This window comes from Saccopteryx bilineata, chromosome X (genome assembly GCF_036850765.1).
Source record: "Saccopteryx bilineata isolate mSacBil1 chromosome X, mSacBil1_pri_phased_curated, whole genome shotgun sequence".
NCBI classification, from domain to species: Eukaryota; Metazoa; Chordata; class Mammalia; order Chiroptera; family Emballonuridae; genus Saccopteryx; species Saccopteryx bilineata.
Genome location: NC_089502.1, coordinates 68,261,396 through 68,285,832, shown reverse-complemented (window position 1 = coordinate 68,285,832; position 24,437 = coordinate 68,261,396). Strand labels below are relative to the sequence as shown.

Below are 24,437 nucleotides of genomic sequence, written 5' to 3'. Positions count from 1 at the left end.
GCTAAGTGAACTAAGTCAGAGAAAGACAAATACTATATGATTTCACTTATATGTAGAATCTAAAGAATAATATAAATTCAAAACAAAACAGAAATGGACTCATAGACTCAGAGAACAGACTGATGTTTGCCAAAGGGTTGGGGGACTGAGTAATAACTATATATAGTGCTTGTGGCATATTAGAAATATAAGAGGAAACACTTTGTAAAGTATATGATTGGCTAACCACTATGATGTACACCCCAAACTAATACAAAATAATATTGAATGTAAACTGTAATTTAATTTTTTAAAACAATTTAAAAATAAATAATTCTTTTAAAATGTAGTAAGTGTATTTCTTTTTATAGAAAAGAGTATTTAATTCTGTGGATTTGACTGGATACAGTTTTCACTACTGAAATTAATCAATAGTCACCACCAAATGTTGGGCAATAATATCAGGAACAATTAAACTAACACAAGAGAAAAAGTTTAAAGTATTGGCCCCTTTTGTATAAAGTTTATACTCATAGATAAATGAGTAGTGATCATTCCGCCTGAAGTTATTAAAAGTCATCAACATCTTAGCCAAAGTTAGTTCTTAGTGACTTACCATAGTTATCTATAGTTGTTATTTTATGAAAAAAGAAACATTAAAAAGTTTGAAATAGGCCCTGGCTCATTGGCTCATCAGTAGAACCCAGCATGTGGAAATCTCAGATTCAATTCCTGGTCAGGGCACACAGGAGAGGCAACCATCTGCTTCTCCTCCCTCCCTTTTCTCTCTTCCTCCCGTAGCCATGGTTCAATTGATTCAAACACATCACCCCATCACCCTGGGTGCTGTGGATGGCTCCATCGAGTCTCTGTCTAAGGTGGTAAAAATGGTTCAGTTGTGAGTGGTCCCAGATAGTCAGAGTATCGGCCCCAGACAAGGGTTGCCAGTGGATCTCAGTCAGGGCTCATGCAGGAGTCTCTATCTCCCCTACTCTCACTTAAAAAAAAAGTTTGAGTCTGACCTGTGGTGGCGCAGTGGATAAAGCGTTGACCTGGAAATGCTGAGGTCGCCGGTTCGAGACCCTGGGCTTGCCTGGTCAAGGCACATATGGGAGTTGATGCTTCCAGCTCCTCCCCCCTGTCTCTCTCTCTCTGTCTCTCTCTCCTTCTCTCTCTCCTCTCTAAAATGAATAAATAAAATAAAAATTAAAAAAAAATTAAACTGTGTGATATATAACTTTACAAAAAAAAAAACCCAAAAAAAACATTAAAAAAAAAAAAAAAGTTTGAAATTGCTATGGTCTTGAAGGCTCTTACAAATAGTTGAATTTACATGTAAGTTAATTATGGGTTTTTTTTAAAAGAATACTTGATATAACCTCATAAGAAGAGTAAAATATATGATATTATAATGTATAAATGATGGAGGCATAAGTAAGGGTAGAAACAAGCTCATTTTAGATCTATTGTAGGTAGATAAAAGCTAAATAAGAAATGCTAATTGTCCACACTAAATATAATTCAAGTGAGAAACAGTAGTTAAATGCGGTAAAATTTATTATAGGGTTGTAGAATTCATACAACCTAAATTTCTTACAGCATTTGGCACTTCTACAGTTTTGTGGATTTCACATACAGGTATCAGTGAAAAAGAATCACTGCATTAGTGAAAATGACTTCTTTATAAAAAATTTTCACATGTAAGTTATATCTATTATTGAGCACCTAATAAAAATGCAAAGATGCAATTTCTAAATTCAAGAAAGTGGCACATACACACACAAAAATACCTTAACAATGGTTAGAGTTTTGACATGCTTCACAGAAAAAAAAGGTCAAAAACAAATTTAAATATTTATATTTCAAACATATTCTATAACTGAAAGAAGAGCTTACTTAAAAAAGAACACAAAGGATGGAATTTATATATTTGTCAGGATGTTAGGTGACATATTCATGCTGTTTTCAGAAATCTAAACCCTATAAATTCATAAGAAAAACATAAGAATTATTTCATTTCAGTTTCAAACAAGCAATGCCAATTAAACTAAAAATGGACAAGAGCCTGCAGTGGTTAGTAGGGTTCCCCCCTCCTTTAATTTTAGTATAAAGAATAGAGTAAATGCATGAGTAAATATCTTGATATTCCATACAATTTAATGTTGAAGTCATATTGTAAATATTTGACTTCTTATTACTAAGAATACTTTTTTTTTCTGTTGCTTCTCATTCCTGACAGATCTTGGTCTCAACAATAAACTCATTGGGGAAATGTCTAATCTTCCAGCATTTATCAATGGCACGTTTGTTGAAACCTATGAGAAAAGGCACAGCAAAAAATGGTTGTTTAGTTTTGTGGAATTCATTTTGTGACATCTAGAGTGGTTCTCCACTCCTCCGCCCCGCCACCCCATACTCCACCCTCACTCTCCTTCAAAGTCCCAAAACACAGGGTAAAAGAAGGAATAAATTACTTACCCAGTAAGAGATCTCTTCTGCGAAGGCGGAAGGACTTGCGGTTATTGCAAAGTTGGTAAATAAAGATGCCAAGGTTACTAACATCACGGATCTCCTCCACAGCTACCAGGTCTTCACGAACCACGTAAGTGTGAGGCAGGGATTTGCCACTCTAAAAAAATAAAAATAAAAACATTTAAAAAATAAATAAAAATAGACTAAAGTGAGAAATTCTTAAAAATGCTATTTAAATCCTTAATAGCAGATATACTTTTTGAAATAAACTGTTTTAAGGGCCCTTTTAGATTAACAGCATATTTTTATTTGAAAATTATTTCAATTAAATGGAATGTTTTGGCTCAAATCATTATTTTTTTTAAATGAGAAAGCAAAATTATTTGGAAATGCTTATATGAAAATCTGACATCCAAAATACATACTGCCAGTTTGCCAAAGAGCTCCACCAGATTTTTTGGAGGCAAAACAATAGAGGTATTGAGAGGCATTAGATAGCAGTTCCCCAGCAGCAAGTCCAAGTAAGCAGTCGTGCCCTGGTAAGAAAGGGGGAAGGGTGTCTATACATTATCGATGCTGTAGATTTTCCAAATGCCATTAAAATAAACAGCTGTATTTGCTCAAATTCAACTACTGTATTTTTAATAACAAAAGAACAAAAAAACATCTTATTGCAAAAGTATGTACATTTATGAACAGATTTAATATTTGCCAAGTAAACTAAGACAAAATCGAAAATTTGCTAATAACTAAAAAGAATGAGAAACTCACCTTTTCGAAGTCATGAATAATTGCTGCAGGGTCACTATCAGAGAAACTGGGGACAGGAACATCAATGATGGCAATGTTGTCATCCTCTCTAATGTCAGCCTCCTCAGTCACAGGCAGGAAATAAGGCTCTCCTTCTTGAAGGGAATTTGCTGGGTCCTCAGAATCAAAGAAGCACATTTCTCCACGGTAGATGGTACTCTAGAAGACAAAAAGGAAGATTTAAAACCTTCTAATAATGCACCACTATGACATTTGAACCATTTTTTATGCTAGTATCAATTCATTGTACTATTTGACAAAGTGAGGGCTGTTTTTTTCCCCTTTTAATTGGATTTTTGGGTTGACACTGGTACACAGTTCTACAAAACATCATCTACACACTGTAGTGTGTGTTCACCACCCCAAGTGAAGTCTCCGCCCAACACCATTTATCGCCCTATATCCTCTTCAACCTCTCCCTCAATCATCAAACTGCTGCCCGTGCTCATGAGTTTTCTCTTTTTGCTCAAACCCTCTATTCCGTCACCCAAAAGGTGAGAACTGTTGATTACAGTTATCACTATGAAGACTAGTTGATTTAATAAGGTAAAGGTAACTTGCAAACTTTCCCTAAATCTTCATTTCTCTGGTAAGGAACACAAAATAATTTAAGTTGCTGCTAAATGTATAGCAATTAACAATCTAAATGATTATAATTGTAATTATTATTACCTTGGGCATGAAGTACTTGTAAATGCAAGCTCCACCAACAATAAATCCTGCTAAGATGAATGAAAGGCCTAAGAGGGTAAGCATGCATCTTCCAGAGGAGCCATCTTTTTCTTGGGTAGAAACACGAAGCTCCTATTTATTAAAAAACAAAAACAAAAACCATGTTGCACTTTTAGACACATAGTTGCTATTGTGTACAATTTATCTCTTTTGAAACCCAAGGTACTTTTAAGTGGTTTCATCTTAGCCTAAAATCATTTCAAGACAATTTTTGATGTTTAATAATTGTGAAAATCTTAAATTATATTTATCTTCCTCCTGGCATTTCCAAACCCAAATATAAATATTGAGTTGTTTCAAAATTCATACTGCCAGAATAGGCTAAAATAACTGCCTGTGCAATGTTATCCTCTTCAAATAAATGGAAGTCACTACCTTTGGGATTCGTACGGAGATATAATTACTAATTTTCTGGCATATAATTATGTTTCTTTATTTTCATAAATCAACCTTTTTGCCAACTTAATGGTAAATTAATAACCTTTGATCTATTTATTAACTGATTTTCAGAAAAAAATGTTTTAATTACATTTTACAAGATTTCTATAAGGCACATATACAGTATGCCATTTTCCCCTATTTTAGAAATTTACATATTAAAGATGAGCTACATTTCATAATGTTCCTAATAGTAATAAGAAAGTAGGCTTCTTAACATCACTCGATGTTCTATAGCTGTGTATTGAATTAATCAAAAAATATTTTCCAAGTTCTGGGCAAAACACTAGATTTTAATGTATAGCACTTACCATAGTGAGACACAAAAGCTGTTTGTATAATAATAACTGTAAAATTCTGTTAAATTCATAATTTGTTTAAGATTTGGAACAAGAACTAAACAAACAAGTAACTGACTAATTCACTATTTTTTCTCAGGGTAATGGGCCAAAGCATTCTCCAACCCCATTCTTATATGTCACATTATGCCCTAAGCAGCATTATCACTCAAAAGCAGAATAAATGAAGTCAACAAATCTAGTCTCTGTCAATAAAAGCTAAATCACACATACTGATATGTAAATATTTTTTTTTTAGTTTTTGGAAACTATTAACTCTATTCTATAATAACTGCTATAACATTTATGGGGCTTGAACTTCGATTACTGGTGGAAATAAATGATTAGATTCTGAGGAGAGGCAATCATTTGGTAAATGGTTTGTTAAAGAAATTATTTTTATTTAAAATTCAAAGAAATTTGGTATTCACATTTTCTTAGTTCATTTTATTTAATGTCAAACCCTCTATTAATACTCTATAGGCCTTGGAGGTTTTTCCATGTCTAAATAATTTTCATAAATTTTAATTTATTTTTATTAAAATCTAAACTAAGATTAACACTAAAAAGAAATATATATATATATATATATATATATATATATATATATATATATATATATATATATACAGTGAATTGTAAATCACTGTAATCTAGAGCAAGAAGCTTAGAAGTTAAATTTCAGATTATTAAACTGAGGTCCAGAAAGATGAAATGACTTATCTGTAACAGAATCACTTAATTTGAAGTTCTTACAGAAATTCTTTCTGTTGTTGTTACTAAGACAAGAAAAGAACAATTTGCAGTGCAATTTAATTTCTCCTTTGAAAAAGTCATAGAATTTTTAATTAAGCAAGATCTAAGCATTATATTCTCAATTTCATAAAATTTCCCACCATTGTAGGAATAAAGGATTTTTTTTTCATTTAAATCTGTTGGGTTTCAGGGTGGTAAGGGTTGCCACTTACCATAGCTAATTTCTCTCTGAAATGTATTTTAAAATCATTGTACATAACTGTTGACCCATTATTCTATTGTGCTCAATCTCTAATAAGCTGAGCAATTCATCACAGTATACTCTGTCAAATATTAAAACAATATCTTATAGTAGCCAGGTCAAAATCCTATGGAAGCTTCTCCAACACCTATCAAAGAAATATAATCATAGTGCAAATATTCATTTTTGTTTATTCCTCATCATACCATAGACCTGGCAGAAGTATTTACTTCCATATTAACTGACTCTGACTACAAGTCATGAAGTTTTTGATAGTGAAAAAGGAATTACTGTGTGGCTATATTTAACTACTGACATCTAATTAGACCTCCCAAAAATCTGAGTATGTTTCACTTACACAGTAAGTAGGACAATTACATATTTGACTATTTGACCTGTCATTTAATCAAAACCACAATAATGCATAATACACAAAAGCTAGTTTTATTGCTAGGTTAAATATTAAAAATTTATGTGATAAAAATTCTATATAAGTACATTAGCATTTCAAATTGTGTGCATAATCAAGTTTGATGGCACGAGTTCTGGATTCACTCAAAGCACTTTTCAAATCTCTACTCTGAACACTAAAGTGAAAACTTTATGGAGAGAACAAGATAAGTTAGGGCAGATCTGCGAACTCCAACACTGCACAGATTTTCTAGAACAAGAAGAAAATATGATTGTCCCTTTTCAACACTGAGATTTTACTGAAGAAAATGAAGAATAGTTTATAAGCAGTGAAAACATGTTAGATTTTTAAAGGTAATGGAAATTTGACTAAATAATGGCTAACATTTTTTGGGGGGGGGGAGAAAACTCTCTTACTTCCTGGCAACGTTAGGAGCTTAAATTACAAGGTTGGACGTTGGACAGATCTTTCAATGGGGAACAAGGCTAGAGGGTATAGCGCTTAAAAAGGAAGTAGTAAAAGAAGAAAAAAGAAACGCTCAAAATTTCTTTTTACACAAGAGTGTTTTCTTTAGAAAATGCCACTGTGAAAACATATAAGACTCTGGCAGTAAGAGGAAACAGTAAAAATCCCAAATTCTAACTAAAACCAACCTAAATTTTGACAACTCCTTCACCGAAAGTTTAACCCCACTTATGACCAGGGAGAAACTGAAAATATGCACAGGCAAACACAAACACAGACTGCCCAAACCATATCCTTCCAGTCATAGCGGCGCTTTGCTTATCCGCCCACCCTGCAAACACTCATTGATTCTACAAAGAGTTAGATAACGCAAAACTTCATACAAGTCAAAAAGAAAGAGAGTTTAACTCTCTGAGTGTCAGCTCCGCCCCTAAGGAGGTTATGTGGGTCCCTGGAGCTGGGGAGTGGCAGTGTGCCTCTTATTGATCCCCATTCGCTTACATGTTCCCCAAGACAATGTAACATGAGGTCCCAAGGATTCTCCTCATACTCCCTCCAGCATCACCCTTAGATACATGGCGTGGTCTGGAATCAACAGAACGTGGCACGACGTGCGGAGATGCTAAGAGACCTGCAGCACCGCAAGCAGAATGTGGAGCGACTAGATGGTTCAGGGGAGACTTGGCAAACCCGAGGGACAATAATACAGAGGGGACCTCTCAAGAATACTGGGCAGCTTTCCTTTTGTCCTTGCACTTTCCCCTTTTCTTCCTTGCAAACCACCCCTTCCCCATCTTCCCGACAGCCGCAGGCAGTCAGGAGTGGATTGGGGACCACTACCTTGCCGGTCAGGATCTGGGCTCGGACGGTCCGGCTTACAAGGGCCTCCACGTCTTGCCGTGCTTCCTCTTTTTGCACCGCCGTGGGTGTGTTGAAGGCGATTTTCACCATGGTGAATCTTCGGGCTGCGCGGTAAGGCGCGGCTCGAATCAACGTCCTGGGCTGCAGGTTGGAAGAGAAGATCGCGCTAGCTCTAGCAGCACCTATTCTCTATGTCGTCTGCTGCTGCAGGCCTGGGGCTGGGGATACTTATGGTGTAGTCCTAAACTGGGTGGAAGACCGTGGGCGGGCCCGAGGAGGGGCCTGGGGAGGAGAGGGAGGGGGTCCCAAGGCTGGGATCGGAGCGGGGGTGGTCCGTGATGGAAGAGGAGACCTCATGGCCCTCGGGGGCTGAACATGCCTCACCTGCACTCCAGGCGTGTTCCCATACACTATCTGCGCCCTCAGATAAGAACAACACAGGAAGGAACCCTGCCTGTCGTGTCTTTCTGCCTCTGTTCAGGCCGCAGGAGCCCCTGACCTGGATTCTGTTTTCCCAAACCTGGGCCTGGCTCCCCGTGAGGCCGGGAATTTGAACTTGGCAGAAACTCCAGTTTCCTCAGCTCTGCACCCACCCCGGTCCCAAAAGTACAGTTTCATGACTTTTCTGTTGCTTTATAATAATACCTTCTCTTTAAAGAACACTGGAAGTCTGTTTATAGTTACTTGGTTCCTTCCCTCAATATTTTTTTCTTTTTTGGCATTTGTTTTGTAATTTTAATTTCCCAAACTAGATCAATGTTAAATCAGAATTATTGGACTCCTCCCTCTTCCACTTCACATTTTGCAGGCAAAACATGATGAAACACAAAGTAAGACAAAGTTCATAGTGAATCCCTAAAATAATCAATGTTTTTTCACACTCTCAGGTCAAGGATCCCAGAGTAACAATTCAGCCCAGAGTTTGTTTCTCTTCAACCACCAGCTGTGAAATCTGCAGGAAAAAGGGGGGGGTATGAATACACCTATGTGTTTAGGGATGTGGAAGTGTGATTAAAGGATACAGAATTTATCTATATGTTAACCCAGCTCTGGTGGGAAACAACAATAATCTCAAAGGGGTTGAGTTATAAATTATTAGTGGAACATTTACACTTTCAGCCAGTGTAATCATCTTTTTTCTTCACAATCAGTTCTCCCTGATTGGTGACATTGATAGAGAATCTCACTATGTGAAATTCATGCTTAGAAGTTTGATGACTGGGGCTGGTAGTGATAAAGAATTTATAAATAGTCTTGCTGCCAAAGCCACTAGAGTGGTTTGTTGTGTGAAAGCAGTTTAATACTTAAAAAAAAAAATCCAGATTGTGCTGAAAATTCCCTATCTATTCACACGCTTATTAAAAAGACTTAAATATAAGAGTCACCACCCATTTATTCAAGGAATTCCAGGTTGGAGTTTTTCCCACTGAATTACTCTGAAGCCCACAACCTGTTTCCACTGTTTGAGCTTTGTGAAGACAGCCTCTGTTTTCTCAGACCACAGATGGGAAGGTAGAGGGAGAAAACAGTGGGCAGCCTATGCTGTACACAGGGCCAGATGTTTGAGTTTGCATAGAAATATTCACATGTGTGTTCTTTCACTTATAATGTGTTCAAGTCAGGCCACCATAATTTAACATATATCAGGCAAACTTTAGTGTAAGCTCAGGAAACCTCAAAATCCTAAGATGTTTCTCCTTATAGGTACCTTCTGTTTTCCATCACCTTTATGACATATCAGCTTAGAGTCTATGATAGTCTGACCCTGTGATCCACATCATACAGATGGCTGAACAAATTGTTTCTTCCATGCAGTTACCTACCAATTGCAAAGTGCTAGTTGGTATAGTAATGTATTATCTTATCTTCCCTGAAAGATGGCCAGGCAAAAGGGGCAGGGATTATTTCCATTTTACAGATGTATAGTTCCAAACTCTAGTAACAACCAAGCGACTCTATGATTAGTTGTTGGGTATGTGACATTGAACTTGCCATCTCATCTGTTTGGGACTTAGTTTCTTCTTAAGCAGAGTGGTGTGATATTTTCATCTCATTGCTGTGAGGACCATTTAAGACAGGGGTGGGGAAAGTTTTTGGCTGAGAGAGCCATGAACACCACATATTTTAAAATGTAATTCCGTGAGAGCCATACAATGACCCATGTATGTTACACATTATCCAATAAAAATTTGGTGTTGTCCCAGAGGACAGCTGTGATTGGCTCCAGCCACCCACAACCATGAACATGAGTGGTAGGAAATGAGTGGATTGTAATACATGAGAATGTTTTATATTTTTAACGTTATTATTATTTTTATTAAAGATTTGTCTGCAAGCCATATGCTGCCATCAAAAGAGCCACATCTGGCTCACGAGCCATAGGTTCCTGACCCCTGATTTAGGATAATGCAGGAAGACACATTTTAAGTATGAAAAGGCTAGGACAGTCTCTAACATACTCATATTTCAAGGTTATAAGAATGATCTATTTTTATAAAATCTTTTAACTATCTTTTAGCTTCCAAAGCTGCTGCAGAACAGACATCTGGGGTCAGACTTCTGAGAATAGTCTCATAAATTGACATTTAACTCTCTATTGGATTTTGTAACTTTGGCCATCTTTAGTTTACTTATGCCATGTCCCCTTTTAGGAAAGTCACCAATACTTATGTAAGGCAAAAGTTAGCAGTTACAGCTGGTACCCTCTCAATATAAATAAGCAATACTGTATTAGAATCATAAAGTAGCAACAACACCCATTGTTAGTGTACATTTCAGGAAGAGCATATAGCTCCTGAATGGTTTTTGAATTTCAAAATATAATCTGCCACTTTTTTATTGGGCTGAAACTAGTAGTGAACATATTTCTATCTACTAAAACTAATGTTCCTATTGGCTAAGCTCTTTCTTGTACTCTCTTTTTCCCAGCAACAACTTTTTCTTTCTCAGAATCAATTCTTTTCACTTTCTTGTATTTGGAAACTGTCAGGATCTGGCTGCCATGCTGATTTCAGCTTACATTGTTAATCATGTCTGAATGCTCACCATTCAAGTTTATAAATGACTTCCCTGTTCTCACATGCCAGATGATGACTAAATAATCACAACTTGGACTAAATGGAACATGGCATACAATCGGATGCCAAGCAACAATATAAATACTCTTTGGATGATATGAAATGACCAAAAACTTAATAACACAAAAATAAGGCTACTTGTGGTATCTATGATAACATTCATTCATTAAATTATTTATATATTTATCAAATATTTACTAAAGATCTGTCTTGTGCTGTGATTAGCAATGAGAATGCTGTGGTGAAAACTTTGCCCTTATATAGCATATTATCACTGCTCCCTTGGCAATGACATATTTGTCACAATTTTTCCAGTTTTTGGAGAGGGAACACTGGTCCTGTGCTATGGAATAGGATGTAGTAATTTTACAAAGCAGCAGAGTAGTTCCACTCACCACCAATGATACTAAGAATGTTTAAATTCCTAGCTCATCTACAATGATTTCAGATCCAGCATTCTATTTAAAATTATTATCATGACAGCAAGTTGAATTGGGAAATCAGTTAGGAGGCACTCCCTATTCTAGGTGAGAAGTGGTAGAGTAAATTCATGATTTCAATAGTTAAAATAAAGAGACACCATCCAGAGGTATTTTGGAGCCACACTTTATAAGGTCTGGTGCAGGAATAGATCATACAGAGAAAAAAAACTTAGATAAATAATTCTGTTTGGAATAAAAGGGAACTCAAGATTGGGGGAATGATGGTGCCCTTGATAACAATACTATACCTTTGTTGAACATGTTATAAGCTATACTTCTGTGTTCAGCCCACTAAACTGATTATGTCATTCAATCTAACTAACACACTATAAGGTATTATTAAATCCCTCAATTTATTGATGAAAAAACTGAATTTCCAAGGGGTTAGATAACTTGCCCAAGATAAAATTTTATCCTAGGTGGTCTGATTCTAGTGTTTATACTTTTAAACACTATATTGTCTGGCTACTATTAAAGAAAATGGAATATTAAGAAGGAAGCTAGTAGCACTGGCTGGCTGGCTCAGCAGTCAAGTGTCGGCCTGGCGTGTGGAAGTCCTTGGTACAATTCCCAGTCAGGGCACACAAGAGAAGTGCCCATCTGCTTCTCTATCCTTCCCCCTCTCCTTTCTCTCTGTCTCTCTCTTCCCCTCCCGCAGCCAAGGCTCCATTGAAGCAAAGTTGGCCCAGTCACTGAGGACAGCTCCAAGGCCTCCCCCTCAGGTGCTAGAATGGCTCCAGCTACAACTGAGCAATGCCCCAGATGGGCAGAGCATCTTCTCCTGGTGGGCATGACAAATGGATCCTGGTTGGGTGCATGCTGGAGTCTGTCTCACTGCCTCCCCGCTGGTTTGAAAGCAAGAAAAATAACCAATATATTCTCTAGGGAAATGAAGCATGATTCCCTGCCTATATTGCAGATTCCTGACTAGCTTTTTCTTTAGGACTAAAATCATTTGACACCCGAGTAAAACTTTGCTAGCTATAGACTATTCATCTTAAAGCATATTTCCCCTGAGTTGTGCAGTTGCTTTTAGCATCAGAGAAGCAGACAGGGAGAACTGGCCAGCCATCTGTTTCTGGTATAATTCCAAGAGCTTGGTTTTAATCTTTAAAGGGTCAGGCCATTTTCTACAGCCACTATTTCTTTGTATAGGAGGCCCATTACTGGGAGAAGAGCTAGAGCTTCACACAGTGTAATAAAGAGCAACTCACTTTCTGGAACAGATTCTTATTTCTTGACTCTATTTAAGAATGCAACATTTTCTTAAATATAAGAATAGATTTCAATCTCTCTCCACAGTGACGTGGTCTTAGCTTCAAGATGAAGATTAAAGTTGCCCTACCCTAATTTCTAGAAGTCACCTTTTTTTTTCATTAAGGGTAACTAAAAAATCTAGTGAAATTATTTGCACTTTCAAAGCACCTGTTTAAAACTGTAAAAATTCTTATCCTGTTGCAGAATAACTGGGGAATTTTTAAAATAAAGTTATGAATCAATACCTGAACATTTTTTATCTGATCAAACTTTACAGAAAGTCTCAGTCTTGAGTAATCCAAGGGACAAATTCAAGTCATGCTTCAGGATTGCTTTGAAGAATGTCCAAGTGGTTCAGTTGTTTTATAATATATTACTGATTAAATAATAAGATGACTTTCTAATTTTATAGTTGTATTCTTATTCAATGAAAGCATAAACATTTGTATTTTAATTAATGATTATTAAGTCAGATATTTTTACTCTAATAATTAGTTTTATTGGGAGCTCAACATATTATGCTCTTAGTTTAGATGTAAAGAACACACAATTCGCCTGACCAGGTGGTAGTGCAGTGGATAAAGCATCGAACTGAGATGTGGAGGACCCAGGTTCACAGCCCCGAGGTCGCTGGCTTTAGCATGGGCTCATCAGTTTGAGCACAGGGTTGCTGCTTGAGCGTGGGATTATAGATATGACCCCATGGTCAATGGTTTGAGCCAAAGGTCCCTGGCTCTGCTCCCCCTCAGTCAAGGCACATGTGAGAAAGCAATCAATGAACAACAAAGGTGCCTCAAAAAAGAATTGATGCTTCTCATCTCTCTCTCTTCCAGTCTGTCTGTCTCGTCTCTGTCTGTCCTTTTCTCTGACTCTGTCAAAAAAAAAATAAAGAACTAAAGAACACACAATTCCAAATTGTTTTATGACGTGAATAAACTTGATTGCTTTCCAAATGCAATTTTGTTTTTGATTTTTATTTCACTATTTTTAGGTTAACTCTAATGTAATCATATTTCAAAGCCTTTAACTTTTTTCAAAGCATGATGGCGTATTTTAAATATTAAGGCTAAAAGAAGCATACACAGTAAAAAATTCTCTAAGCTACATTGTTGTCAGGTAAATGACACAGTCAGTTCCAACAAATTAAGTCAGATCATGATTGTAAAATCTTGGTTGACAATTTTCTAACCTAAATTCAAATTCATCAAACATGCTGCTTATATTTTAGTGTGTTTGTCATGTTTCTATTATAGAGCAAAAGGGAATTCTTATACAAAAGAACACTGTAGTCTGTGAGTTTCTGTACCATTTTGCATCAACACATCAATTATATTCCTGACTTGCAAGTTAGGAGAATTATCTTCTGAGAATTTTAGTATTTTTGTTTTAGCAAGTAAATTTTGTAATTCCCTCCACCATATTAAGAAAAATCCTGGCCTGACCAGTGGTGGCGCAGTGGATAAAGCATCGACCTGGAAATGCTGAGGTCGCCGGTTCAAAACTGCTTGCCTGGTCAAGGCACATATGGGAGTTGATGCTTCCAGCTCCTCCCCCCCTTCTCTCTCTCTGTCTCTCCTCTCTCTCTCTCTCTCTCTCTCTCTCTGTCTCTCCCTCTCCTCTCTAAAATGAATAAATAAAAAAAATAAATAAATATTTTTTTAAAAAAAAAAAAATCCTATGCAAATTGTCTACACAGTCTGGGAAAGATGTGGTCACTTCTATGTTTTGTTTGTGCTGCAATTAAATAAAACAAGTTACTTTGTCCCTAATATTGACATTGGGATTTACAACATAAAAGATTCTACCAAATGGGGAAGATAAGAATAGTGGCATTTATAATAGAAATGGCTGCTTAAACAAATGCCAACATTCATTATAAATATGTATAGTCTTTTCCTTCTTCCCAGTATGATGTTACTCCTTGACCTTTAAGCTGTGAGAAGAACTTCTATTTATCTGGGCTATGAAATGTTTTATTTCCCATTTCTGTCAACCTTGCAAGGCAGCTACAAGGTATACTATCCTGATGTACTCTTATTTAGTCTCCCTTTCAGCAACCTTTTTGGTCAAAACTTTTAGTTCACTGACATTGATTGATATATTACTTGGTAGTTTATTTATGAATAACTTGAGAATCAGTTCTCAATTTATGCCAAGATTTGTTATTGATCAACCATGAGAAATGCACAGAAAAAAATACATGTATATTTAAAGGTGACACAGGAGGTCAGTTTACTCAGGAGTCAAGTACAATATTTTATACAATTTTGAACATGAATAAATTTGGAAGAGGAAGTGAGGGTTTATTAACAATAATATTCAATATGTACTATGATAAATGTACTGAGACTATAGACAGATTGTGCCATCTGCACAGCAATTTATTCCAAATACAACTCTGCCAGAAAAAACAAACAAACAAAAAAACATTGAATTCCAAATCTGCATCCCAAATATAGCCAAAAGTCTTTCCCCAGCAATTCAAAGTAAAGGTAACTATAATTATTTGTATAAGAAATTCAAAGAAGTTAAAAAAGTCTCCCAACAAATCAACTAAGCACATAATTTGTTTCTCTGTGTATGTTTTAATGAGCATATTCTCTTGAGAATAGTGTTTCTCAATCATACCTTCATCTTAAGCATCCAAAAAAAGTTATGATGAAACTCTCCAAAGCACATCTATTATATTTTGTGTGTTGATAGTTTATAGCATATGATAGTAAAGTTCTCATCACAAACTGGACCGTAAACTAAAACAATATTGACATTGCTCTTAATCATTAGTCCTTACATTGTCATCTTCATTTTCGTGTTTTCTGTGTGCAAGGGTTTTCTCTGCTGTTTTTACTTCTGGCTTGCCTGCCTGGAAAAGAAAGGCAGAACTAGTTTTAAGTGACAAATCAAGTCTCAGTACTTCTGCAGAAATGGAAAGTGATTCTGGGACTCACTTATGCTTATAAATAATTAAGTAAATTTGTATGATATACTATTATAAATAGCGTCTTGTTTATAGTCAATTCCACATATATCTATCTTTTACATCTATGAGCCCTAACTCACACTTGAATCTTTTCCAGTGTTTAGTCTTTTGCTTGTACAAAGAGGAGGCTCAATAAAATTGTTGAATTGAACTAAAACTGAAGTTCATAAGCAAGCAAAAGGTTTACATAAGCAAAATGTAAACCTCATTAAGTAAAGCAGATGGGACCAGCTCTGCCTCCATCCCTCCACTCCTTAGGATTTCCACATAGACTTTTCTCCTTCGAGATGGCTCCAGTTGATACTCATGTGATTTCATTAGTTGGAATGTCATTTTTAAATTTGATGAGATAGTGTATGACTTATAGTGCACCTTGTCTTGGAACCATGCAAATCCTGAGGAAGTCTTAAGTACAACCATCTTCTTAAAGATAAGTACAGAGCAAAAAATCTGTTCACCCATTAAGTGTCACTTCCTCCATGGCCCTCCCTTGGAACACAGTTCTCCCATTTTTTTACCTCCACCAACACGAACTTCATGTACTCTTTCTTCTGTTATCTCATGACACTGCATGTATGTGACTGTATTTCATCTCCATAACTATATTAGACAGTATTTCTACAGAACAGGGCCAGAGCCTCATGCTTTATATCTACACAGTGTCTAGCACAGGGGTCGGGAACCTATGGCTCGTGAGCGAGATATGGCTCTTTTGATGGCTGCATCTGGCTCGCAGACAAATTTTTAATAAAAAAATAATAACATTAAAATATAAAACATTCTCATGTATTACAATCCATTCATTTCCTACTGCTCATGTTCATGGTTGTGGGTGGCTGAAGCCAATCACAGCTGTCCTCTGGGACAACACCAAATTTTTATTGGATAATGCGTAAGGTACACTGGTCGTTGTATGGCTCTCATGGAATTACATTTTAAAATATGTGGTGTTCATGGCTCTCTCAGCCAAAAAGGTTCCCAACCCCTGGTCTAGCATGAGTCTGAGCAAATACCTAGCCAATATTCAATCAAACTCATTGATTGTGTTAGTTGTTGGTTGTTGACACCTGCTTCTCTTTAGGAAGAAAGAGGAAGCAAGTAAGTGGAAAATTAAAATTAAGGGGGCTTTATATTGCCTTTACAATCTCATGCCTCCACTCTACCACTTAAAAATTTTTCAGTAACCTTTTGATCTGCCCAACTTTGTGTTATTTCGAAAATACAGAAATATATGAATTCTATTCTTCTGAAGATGTTTGAAGTCTTTAGCAATAGAAAAGTAATAAATGTCATCACTATCGAATGACATCAGTTTTACATTTTTCACTTCACTTGAGCCTACAAAATGTTATATACATCACAGCAGAACTTACCAACTTTCAAACATTTTTTTTTTACAACCAATAAGCTTTTGAGAATGTGAGTCATTTTGGTGAGCCAAATGGATTTTCTTTTATATTCTTCCTCCTGAGTTGAATTGAAACCCTGGTAGGTCTACTCCATAAGGCAAAACTGCCCCAGATCAGACAGAATACACTCAACCTGTGGCTCTGAGATTCCAGACAGAAGAAGTACACTGCTCCTAGATTCACCAGTAGAGGGGAAACTTCCTGGTGTTGTGGTAGGGAGAAAATAAAGATGGATGAGGGCAAAATGCAGGAAATTCTTTTCTAGGCAATTCTACCTCTACATGAAAACATTAGCATTGGGAAATAAATGTTCATCTCTAACACCTACCTCATTGCTTATTTTTAAAGTTTTTATCCATGAAAGTAAAATTGACATGCAACATTATGTTAGTTTCAGGTATAAACATAATGATTCAATATTTGTATATATTACAAAATGATCACCACAATAAATCTAGTTATTACTTGTCACCATACATAGTTAAAGATTTATTTCTTGTGGTAAGAATTTTTAAGATCTACTCATTGACTTTCAAATATACAATATAGTATTATTAATATAGTCACCATGCTGTACGTTACATCCCCATGATTTATTTATTTATTTTAAAACCGGAAATTTGTACCTTGTTACCTCATTTACGTATATGTATTTCTGCTACCTCCCATCCTTCACCTATGAAAATCACCAATGTGTTTTTCACATCTATGACGTTTTTGTGTATGAGTGTGTGTGTGTGTTTCACATTCCACATGTAAGTAAAATCATACAATATTTGTCTTTCTCTGTTTAACTTATACCACTTAGAATAATGCTCTCAAGTTCCATCAGTATTTTCTCAAGTGGCAATGTATTTTTTTATCACTGAGTATCATTCCATTATATAAATGTAGATATAGATTATAGATATAGATATATAAATATCCTAATTTATTTATATATTTATATATTATATTTTCTTCATTCACCTGTTGATGGACACTTAAGCTGTTTCTATATTTTGGCTATTGTAAAAGTAATGTTGCAATAAACATGGAAGTGCATATATTTTTTCAACTTAGTGTTTTTGTTTTCTTTAATTTATTTTCTACATGAAGGAGGGTTAATCACTGAGAAGTAGAATTGCTGGATCATATGATAATTCTATTTTTAATTTTTTGAGGAACTTCCATACTGTTTTTCCAAAGTGGCTACATTAATTTACACTCCCATCAATACCAAACAAAGATTCCTTTCCTTTCTATCATCTCCAACATTTGTTATTTGTTGCCTTTTTGATAATTATTATTCTAACAGGTGTGATATTATATCTAATTTTGGCTTTAGTTTGCATTTCCTGATGATGAGTGATGTTGATTGTCTTTACATGTAAATATTGGCCTTTTAAATTTTTTATTTACTGATTTTTAGAGAGAAGAGGGAGGAAAGAGAGGAGAAGCAGGAAGCATTAACTCATAGTAGTTGCTTCCTGTATGCACCTTGACTGGTCAAAGCTGGGTTTCGAACTGTGACCTCAGTGTTCCAAGTCACGGTTTTATCCTCTGCACCACCACAGATCAGGCAATATCAAACTTCTGTATGTCTTCTTTGGAATAATGTATATTCAGATTCTCTAGCCACTTTGAAAAAACATATTGTTTCTTTGTTATCGAGAAATTTTATTTTTCATATTACCTTTTATTGGCTATATGATTAACAAATATTTTGTACCGTTTAGTTGATTGTCTTTTCATTTTGTTAATGGTTTCTATTGCTCTGCAGAAGCTTAGTAGTGTAATGCAGTCCCATTTGTTTTTACTTTTCTTACCATTGTTTTTGGTGAAGTCCAAAGAACCATCACCAAGACCTACATTAAGGAGCTTACCAACTGTGCTTTTTTTCTAGGATTTTTTGTGGTTTCAGGTCTTACATTTAACTCTTTAATACATTTTGAATTAATTTTTGTATATGGCATAAAATAAAGGTCCAGTTTCATTATTTTGTATGTGGTTGTACAGCTTCCCCACATCATTTATTGAAAAGACTGTCTTTTTCCCCTTGTATAATTTTGGCTCCTCTGTCTTAAATTAATTGACATATATGTGTGGATTTATTTGTGGGCTTTCTTCTTTTTTAATTTTTTATTTATTTGAGAAAGAGAGAGAAATCAACTCATTGTTCCACTTAGTTGTACACTTATTGATTACTTCAGTGAGTGGGATGACACTTTATCCACTGAGCTACCTGGCCAGGGTTTTTCCATTCTGTTCCATTGGCTTATGTGTCTCTATTAATGACAATGCTATATTGTTTTGATTACTATATCTTTGTAGTATAGTTTGAAATCAGGGAGTGTGATGTTTCCAGCTTTGTTCTTCTTTCTCAAAATTGTTTTGGCTGTTTGTTGTCTTGTTGGTCCACACAAATTTTAGGATTTTTTTTTCTAATTTTGTGAATCAGAATTCTGATTCAGATTGCACTAAATCTGTAGATTGCTTTGGGTAGAATAGTTATTTTAATAATATTATTTTTCTAATACATGAACTCAGAATTGGAATATTTTTTCATATATCTGTATCTTGTTCTGTTTATTTTATCAATATTTTAAAGTTTTCAATGTGAAAGTCTCCCACCTCTTTGTTTAAATTTATTCTTAGATATTTTAGTCTTTGATGCCTTGTAAAAAGAGATTGTTTTCTTCATTTCTCTTGCTGATAGTTCATCATCGGTCTATAGAGATGCAACAGTTTTCATGTATTGATTGTGTATCTGCAAATTTACTGAAATAATTTTTTAGTTCTAACAGTGTTTTTGTGCAGTCTTTAATGTTTTCTATATATTACATAATGTGATCTGAAAGTAGTGACAGTTTTAATTTATTTATAATTTGTATATCATTTATTTATTCATTCATTCATTTATTCATTCATTCATTCATGTATTTTTCTTAATTTTTCTGGCTAAGACTTCCAATACTACACTGAATAAAAGTGCTGAGAATGAGCCACAACTTCACCTCCTTTTGACTGGTGTGGAAACTGAGGCTCTGAGGGATTGTTCAGTCACACAATCAGGATGTGTCAGAGCTTGGGCTGGAATATCCGTCTTTTAACTACAAATTCAGTTTCTTATACACTACACCATGCTACCTTAGAGTACAACAGATGTCCCCTGCTTTTACCACCAGTATCACATATCATGGTAACAGTCTGAAAATATGACCTCTAGTGCTTACTATTTGAGACTTTCAACTCACAAAGGGATTTTATGTAAACCAATACCAATACCATGAAAATTTCTAAAGCAGACCATGAGAAAGTTTTCTAAGAGAAATTTCACATATGGGCATGAGAACATTTTACTTTTCCCTACAGCATATTTACACGTAACATCAGTAGTCAAGACAGTGTTCCTTGGTGTAAGTAAAGGAAGACAACTTCAGTCTTGCAGGACTTATCAAGAAGAAAACCAATCACATCTTAAAAGAAGAACACAATCAGTGCTCCTTATCTCTGTTCATTCTTTTAGGCAGTCTAGAGTAAAGGTTATAAACACAAATTGAAATCTTTCTTAGAGGTTTCTCAGCAGACTTTCCCTGATATCTCTTTGGCCAGACTGCATCATATACTCATTTGTATAACAATTATTGACAAGGAAAATAAAAGGAATTCCCATTATTGGCTAAGTCCGTTCAAAACTCATTGTGGTCTGAAGGAAAACCAGGTTTTGTGGGGTAGACAAAACTGGGTTTCCTGTGACTATGAAGAAGGGTAACCATTACAAAGTAAGCAACCAGTAACACTCTTATCATTCTTTCCAGAAAAAAAAATGTATAAACATTATCATCAGCGAAATCATATGGAGTCTTATCAGTAAATTATTGCAATTGTAGGACTCTTCTAGGCAGACAAACTACTCAGAAATTCTTCTTTTAGGTCTTACATTTTTGTACATAAACTACTCTCATTGTAATAGTACCAGTTTTAATGTACCTAAAACGTTTTGGTTCTATAATTCATAGGTCTTTAGCACATTTTTGCCTACAAACACAACTACAAAAAATACAGGCTCGGATGCATGATTGAGGAAATATAGCTTTGTTGGACTTAAAAAAATGTCCAAATAATTTTCAGATTTGAGTTTTCAACAATTTTAGTCAAATAAAATCTCAACTTTGGATTCTGCAGGAGTCAATTTTTAAAACATTGTTTTCTTAAATTATTTTATAAAAGACATTTAACAATGTGAAGTTTTAACCTTTTTGTTTGATTTGTATTTTTTTCTTAAAAGAAAAACTAGTGCTTTATTAACAACTACAATTAAAACTACAAAATACATTATGTGATTTTAAATTTTGATGGTATCAACTTTATTTTTAAAAGTGACACTTCTTCAACAATCTACAGGTAGCACTGGTAACAGTTTCTATTTGTGTTTAATTTCATAATGCAAGTAAGATAAACTTGCTCTTATTAGTGGCTCAAATTATATAAATTAATGTAAAATCTCCACCTTTTAGTCTAAGAGGAATAAAGTGAAAAAACAGGTTGAGTGACAAGGAATCCAGTGGGGACTCAGAATGCTTTTGCCAAAACAGATCATCCACATGGCATCAGAATGTTTTTGCTAAAACAGATCATCCACATGGCATCAGAGCATTTCTACCCAGTTCGGGAGATGTCAAATCTAAGACAGTCTTTTTGAGTGGAGATTTAACTGCATTCATATTAAAATAAGATCTTTGTGCGAGTTGGTAAATTTAAACTTGGAAGCAAATATCTGAAACCTGCCTAGGGGAGGGCAGATAATATTGAGAGTTTAGATTTAAGAATTTCTTAGGACAGCAGATATTATCCTTTTAATATGAATTCTATGACTTGATTGCACAGGCTAGTTTTTGTGGACAAGTCTTGCCGGGGGTGAGGACGACAGAGGTGCAAAGAACCAACTCCAGGTACCAGGTTCAGTGACACAGATTCACTTTATTCAGGAAGTAAGCTAGCTTATATACATGGATTCAGCCTATAGTGTGTTACAGCATGTCCTTCATAGCCAATGGCTGAAAAGATCATGGAGCTGTGTGGTTGGCACTAAGTCACTTCCTTATAGTGGGTGAGCTCCCTTCCTGGGTGTGCCCAGGAGGGTTCTTGGAGCTGGAGTATTCTCACAGCATTGCATCAGCCACAGCTGCTAGGAAGGTGCTCTGCACTCCACCCACATCTCCCCCTTCTCTTTTAATTAAGGCCAGTTGGACTTGATGAATGACAGCTTGCTGTTGTAGCTTCTGAATGCTATGCATTATGCAACGGAACCCTAGTAGAACTAAAACAACTATAATACCTATTATACTATATGCTAATAGATTAGCTGGATTAAACAATGAGGTAAGCTTCTGTAATGTTTGACTAGTTAGGAAATAGAATGGGGGTCTTAAACAGGGGATTCTTCCTAGGGATCAGGATGTCATTTCCCTCCCATTGTGTTAAAGAGAACTTCTAGGTGCCATTAAACACAGTTCTATTTTGATTGTAAAAAATGGACGTAGGTCCATGCATGCCCCTTTCCCCCAAAGGTCCCAGCATCCAAACACGAAACGGATGGCTTGCCATGGGCTGCGTACTGCATATGGTTGCAAGGCACATTACACAAATTACAACAACATGACAAACTATACAATTTCAACAATTACAAAGGTACATTTCACCAGTCTCTGAGCACTTAGCCCAAACCACAAAATGTCCTCGGCCTTCTTTCTAGCCATGGGAAAAGCTTCCTGGGGCAGGGGATGGCCTACAGCTAAGCCGTTCTCCACCCCCATCAGGGTATTTCACATTGTCCAAAATCCATAAGCCCACCCAACAAAGGAGCCAGTGCCTACTCTGGTCATTGTCCAGGAAATCAGTCCATGCACATGAGGTATCAGCCACCCCCCTCATCCCTGCTGTCCTGGCAAGTCTTACACTGTCCCAAAGAGGAGCACATGGCATGGCAGTCAGCATTTCCATCTCTGCTCCAGAGAGCATGATGGCATTCACCCCTATGTCCCAAAATGTCAGCGAACCCACCAGCAGCTTAGCAGGCACTCCCTGCCATTCCAGCAGCTACTTGGCAATGCAAGCCTGGCTTTCATTCATCCTCCCGCCACAGCTGCTGCCATTTACCTTCTAGAGTCTATAAATCGCAACTCCAGCCCAATTCTCCTCATCCTCTAAAGATGAACTGAAAACACCAGCTCGTGCTGCCAGGCTTAAGCCCCGGGCTGCCACCACCTGTGTCTGAGAGTCAGCGGTTACTATAGCACACATAAGCACCAGGGCCTGGGGGCCCATCAGCGGCAATTCTCTGGGCCCGCCCTGCCAAAGCCTCCACATCCCCCCAGGTGATGGGGTGTGCATGCCGGCCACGAGATCTTCTTCTGGAGTGCAGAAGACCTCCATCCCTCAGGCATAGTCGGTGTGGAGAAGGCCAGGGCTCTGACTTTCAACTGGTGAAGACTGAACCACTTAGTGGGTGCCTAAGAAACACTGTCAAGCAGGTTGGGGGGTTCCTGAGATCCAAATAGGCTGAAAAACACAAGCATAACCTCTACCTTGTGTTAGAAGAGGGTGTGATCCCTGCCACTGTGCCATGGCTGGGTCCTTCCAGCATCATTTCAGAGAGAGGGGCAGGGAGAGAGAGAGTGAGAGATACAGAAAAATAGACAAGACGGACAGAGAGAAAGAAAAAAGACACATGGGGGCGTATAGGCTGGTTCATGGATCTGCTGCAGGAACACATGTTGGAGAAAATGGCGTCTGAGAGGCTGGGGTGGGGCATTGAGCCCCAGTAGGGAATGCAGAAGTAGCGACTTCCACTTTTTCCGGCTGTAGAGCTGATGGCATGGTTAGCAATTTGGTTGGTTTCATTTCTGCACGCTCAGCCACTATTTTGTCAAAATCGGAGGCTAAACTGCTTTTCTCCTCAGTGGAGGGGGGCGAATAGGGAGATAGCGGCTCCTCAGAAAGAGAGGTAGCCTGCAATATTTTTGGCACTGGCGAAGGATCCCCAGGAGGAGCACTGGTCAGGCAGGCATGTATTGCTAGCAGGGCAGGAATGAGGCCGAGAGGGAAGGTTTGTCCCCCATGTACTTTGGCCGAACGAATGCTCTGGAAAGCTCAGGCCCAAGTATTGGGGTTCCAAAGAGGCACATCCCGGAGCCAAGGGTTGAAACCTGAGAGGATTTGCCAGTATGTACAAAGATCCTTTTCACAAACTTTAACTTGCCCACTCTGCAATAGGGCATGCAGGGCTCGAGCCTATGGGGCTCGAGAGTGGGGGAGAAGGTTTCCCATTGCAGAGGGTCACTCACCCATCCCTTGGATGCAGGTTAGGTCCCTGCCCCACATTGGGCACCAGTTGTGGACAAGTCCTGCCGGGGGTGAGGATGATGGAGACTCAAAGACCCAACTCCAGAGACCAGGTTCAGTGATGCAGATCCACTTTATTCAGGAAGTAAGCTAGCTTATATGCATGGGTTCAGCCTATAGGGTGTTACAGCATGTCCTTCTTGGCCAATGGCTGAAAAGATCAGGGAGCTGCGTGGTTGGCACTAAGTCACTTCCTTAATCCAGGCGAGCTCCCTTCCTGGGTATGCCCTGGAGGCTTCTGGGAGCTGTAGTATTTTCACAGCATTACATCAGCTGCAGCTGCTAGGAGTGCGCTCTGCGCTCCACCCACAAGTTTTTAACTGGTAATGAGACTATGAGAGC

At 37.0% G+C, this 24,437-nt stretch overlaps 1 protein-coding gene across 4 annotated transcripts; it reads right to left on the bottom strand.

The window, feature by feature from the left end:
- Positions 1–1,518: 1,518 nt before the first annotated feature.
- Positions 1,519–24,150, bottom strand: ITM2A (integral membrane protein 2A). Of its 4 annotated transcripts, XM_066250085.1 has the most exons (8): positions 24,038–24,150; positions 15,112–15,183; positions 7,481–7,645; positions 3,934–4,065; positions 3,223–3,420; positions 2,877–2,987; positions 2,458–2,608; positions 1,519–2,294 (listed from the first exon to the last, which is right to left on the bottom strand). In XM_066250085.1, the coding sequence occupies exons 3-8, from the start codon at positions 7,592–7,594 to the stop codon at positions 2,206–2,208; spliced, it is 795 nt and encodes a 264-aa protein (XP_066106182.1). In that variant the 5' UTR covers positions 7,595–7,645; positions 15,112–15,183; positions 24,038–24,150; the 3' UTR covers positions 1,519–2,205. The 4 variants fall into 4 exon arrangements, with proteins under 4 accessions (XP_066106182.1, XP_066106181.1, XP_066106183.1 ...); XM_066250084.1 differs by lacking the exons at positions 15,112–15,183; positions 24,038–24,150 and adding an exon at positions 7,889–8,024; XM_066250086.1 differs by lacking the exons at positions 15,112–15,183; positions 24,038–24,150 and having other exon boundaries at positions 7,484–7,762.
- Between the last annotated feature and the right edge of the window lie 287 nt (positions 24,151–24,437).

Excerpts from the sequence above, each read along its gene's own strand:
- ITM2A (XM_066250085.1), bottom strand. The coding sequence starts at position 7,594 with ATGGTGAAAATCGCCTTCAACACACCCACGGCGGTGCAAAAAGAGGAA. Across the intron at positions 3,421-3,933 it reads ACAAGTACTTCATGCCCAAG|AGTACCATCTACCGTGGAGA; the intron begins GTAATAATAATT and ends TTTGTCTTCTAG. Across the intron at positions 2,609-2,876 it reads AGCTCTTTGGCAAACTGGCA|AGTGGCAAATCCCTGCCTCA; the intron begins GTATGTATTTTG and ends TTATTTTTTTAG.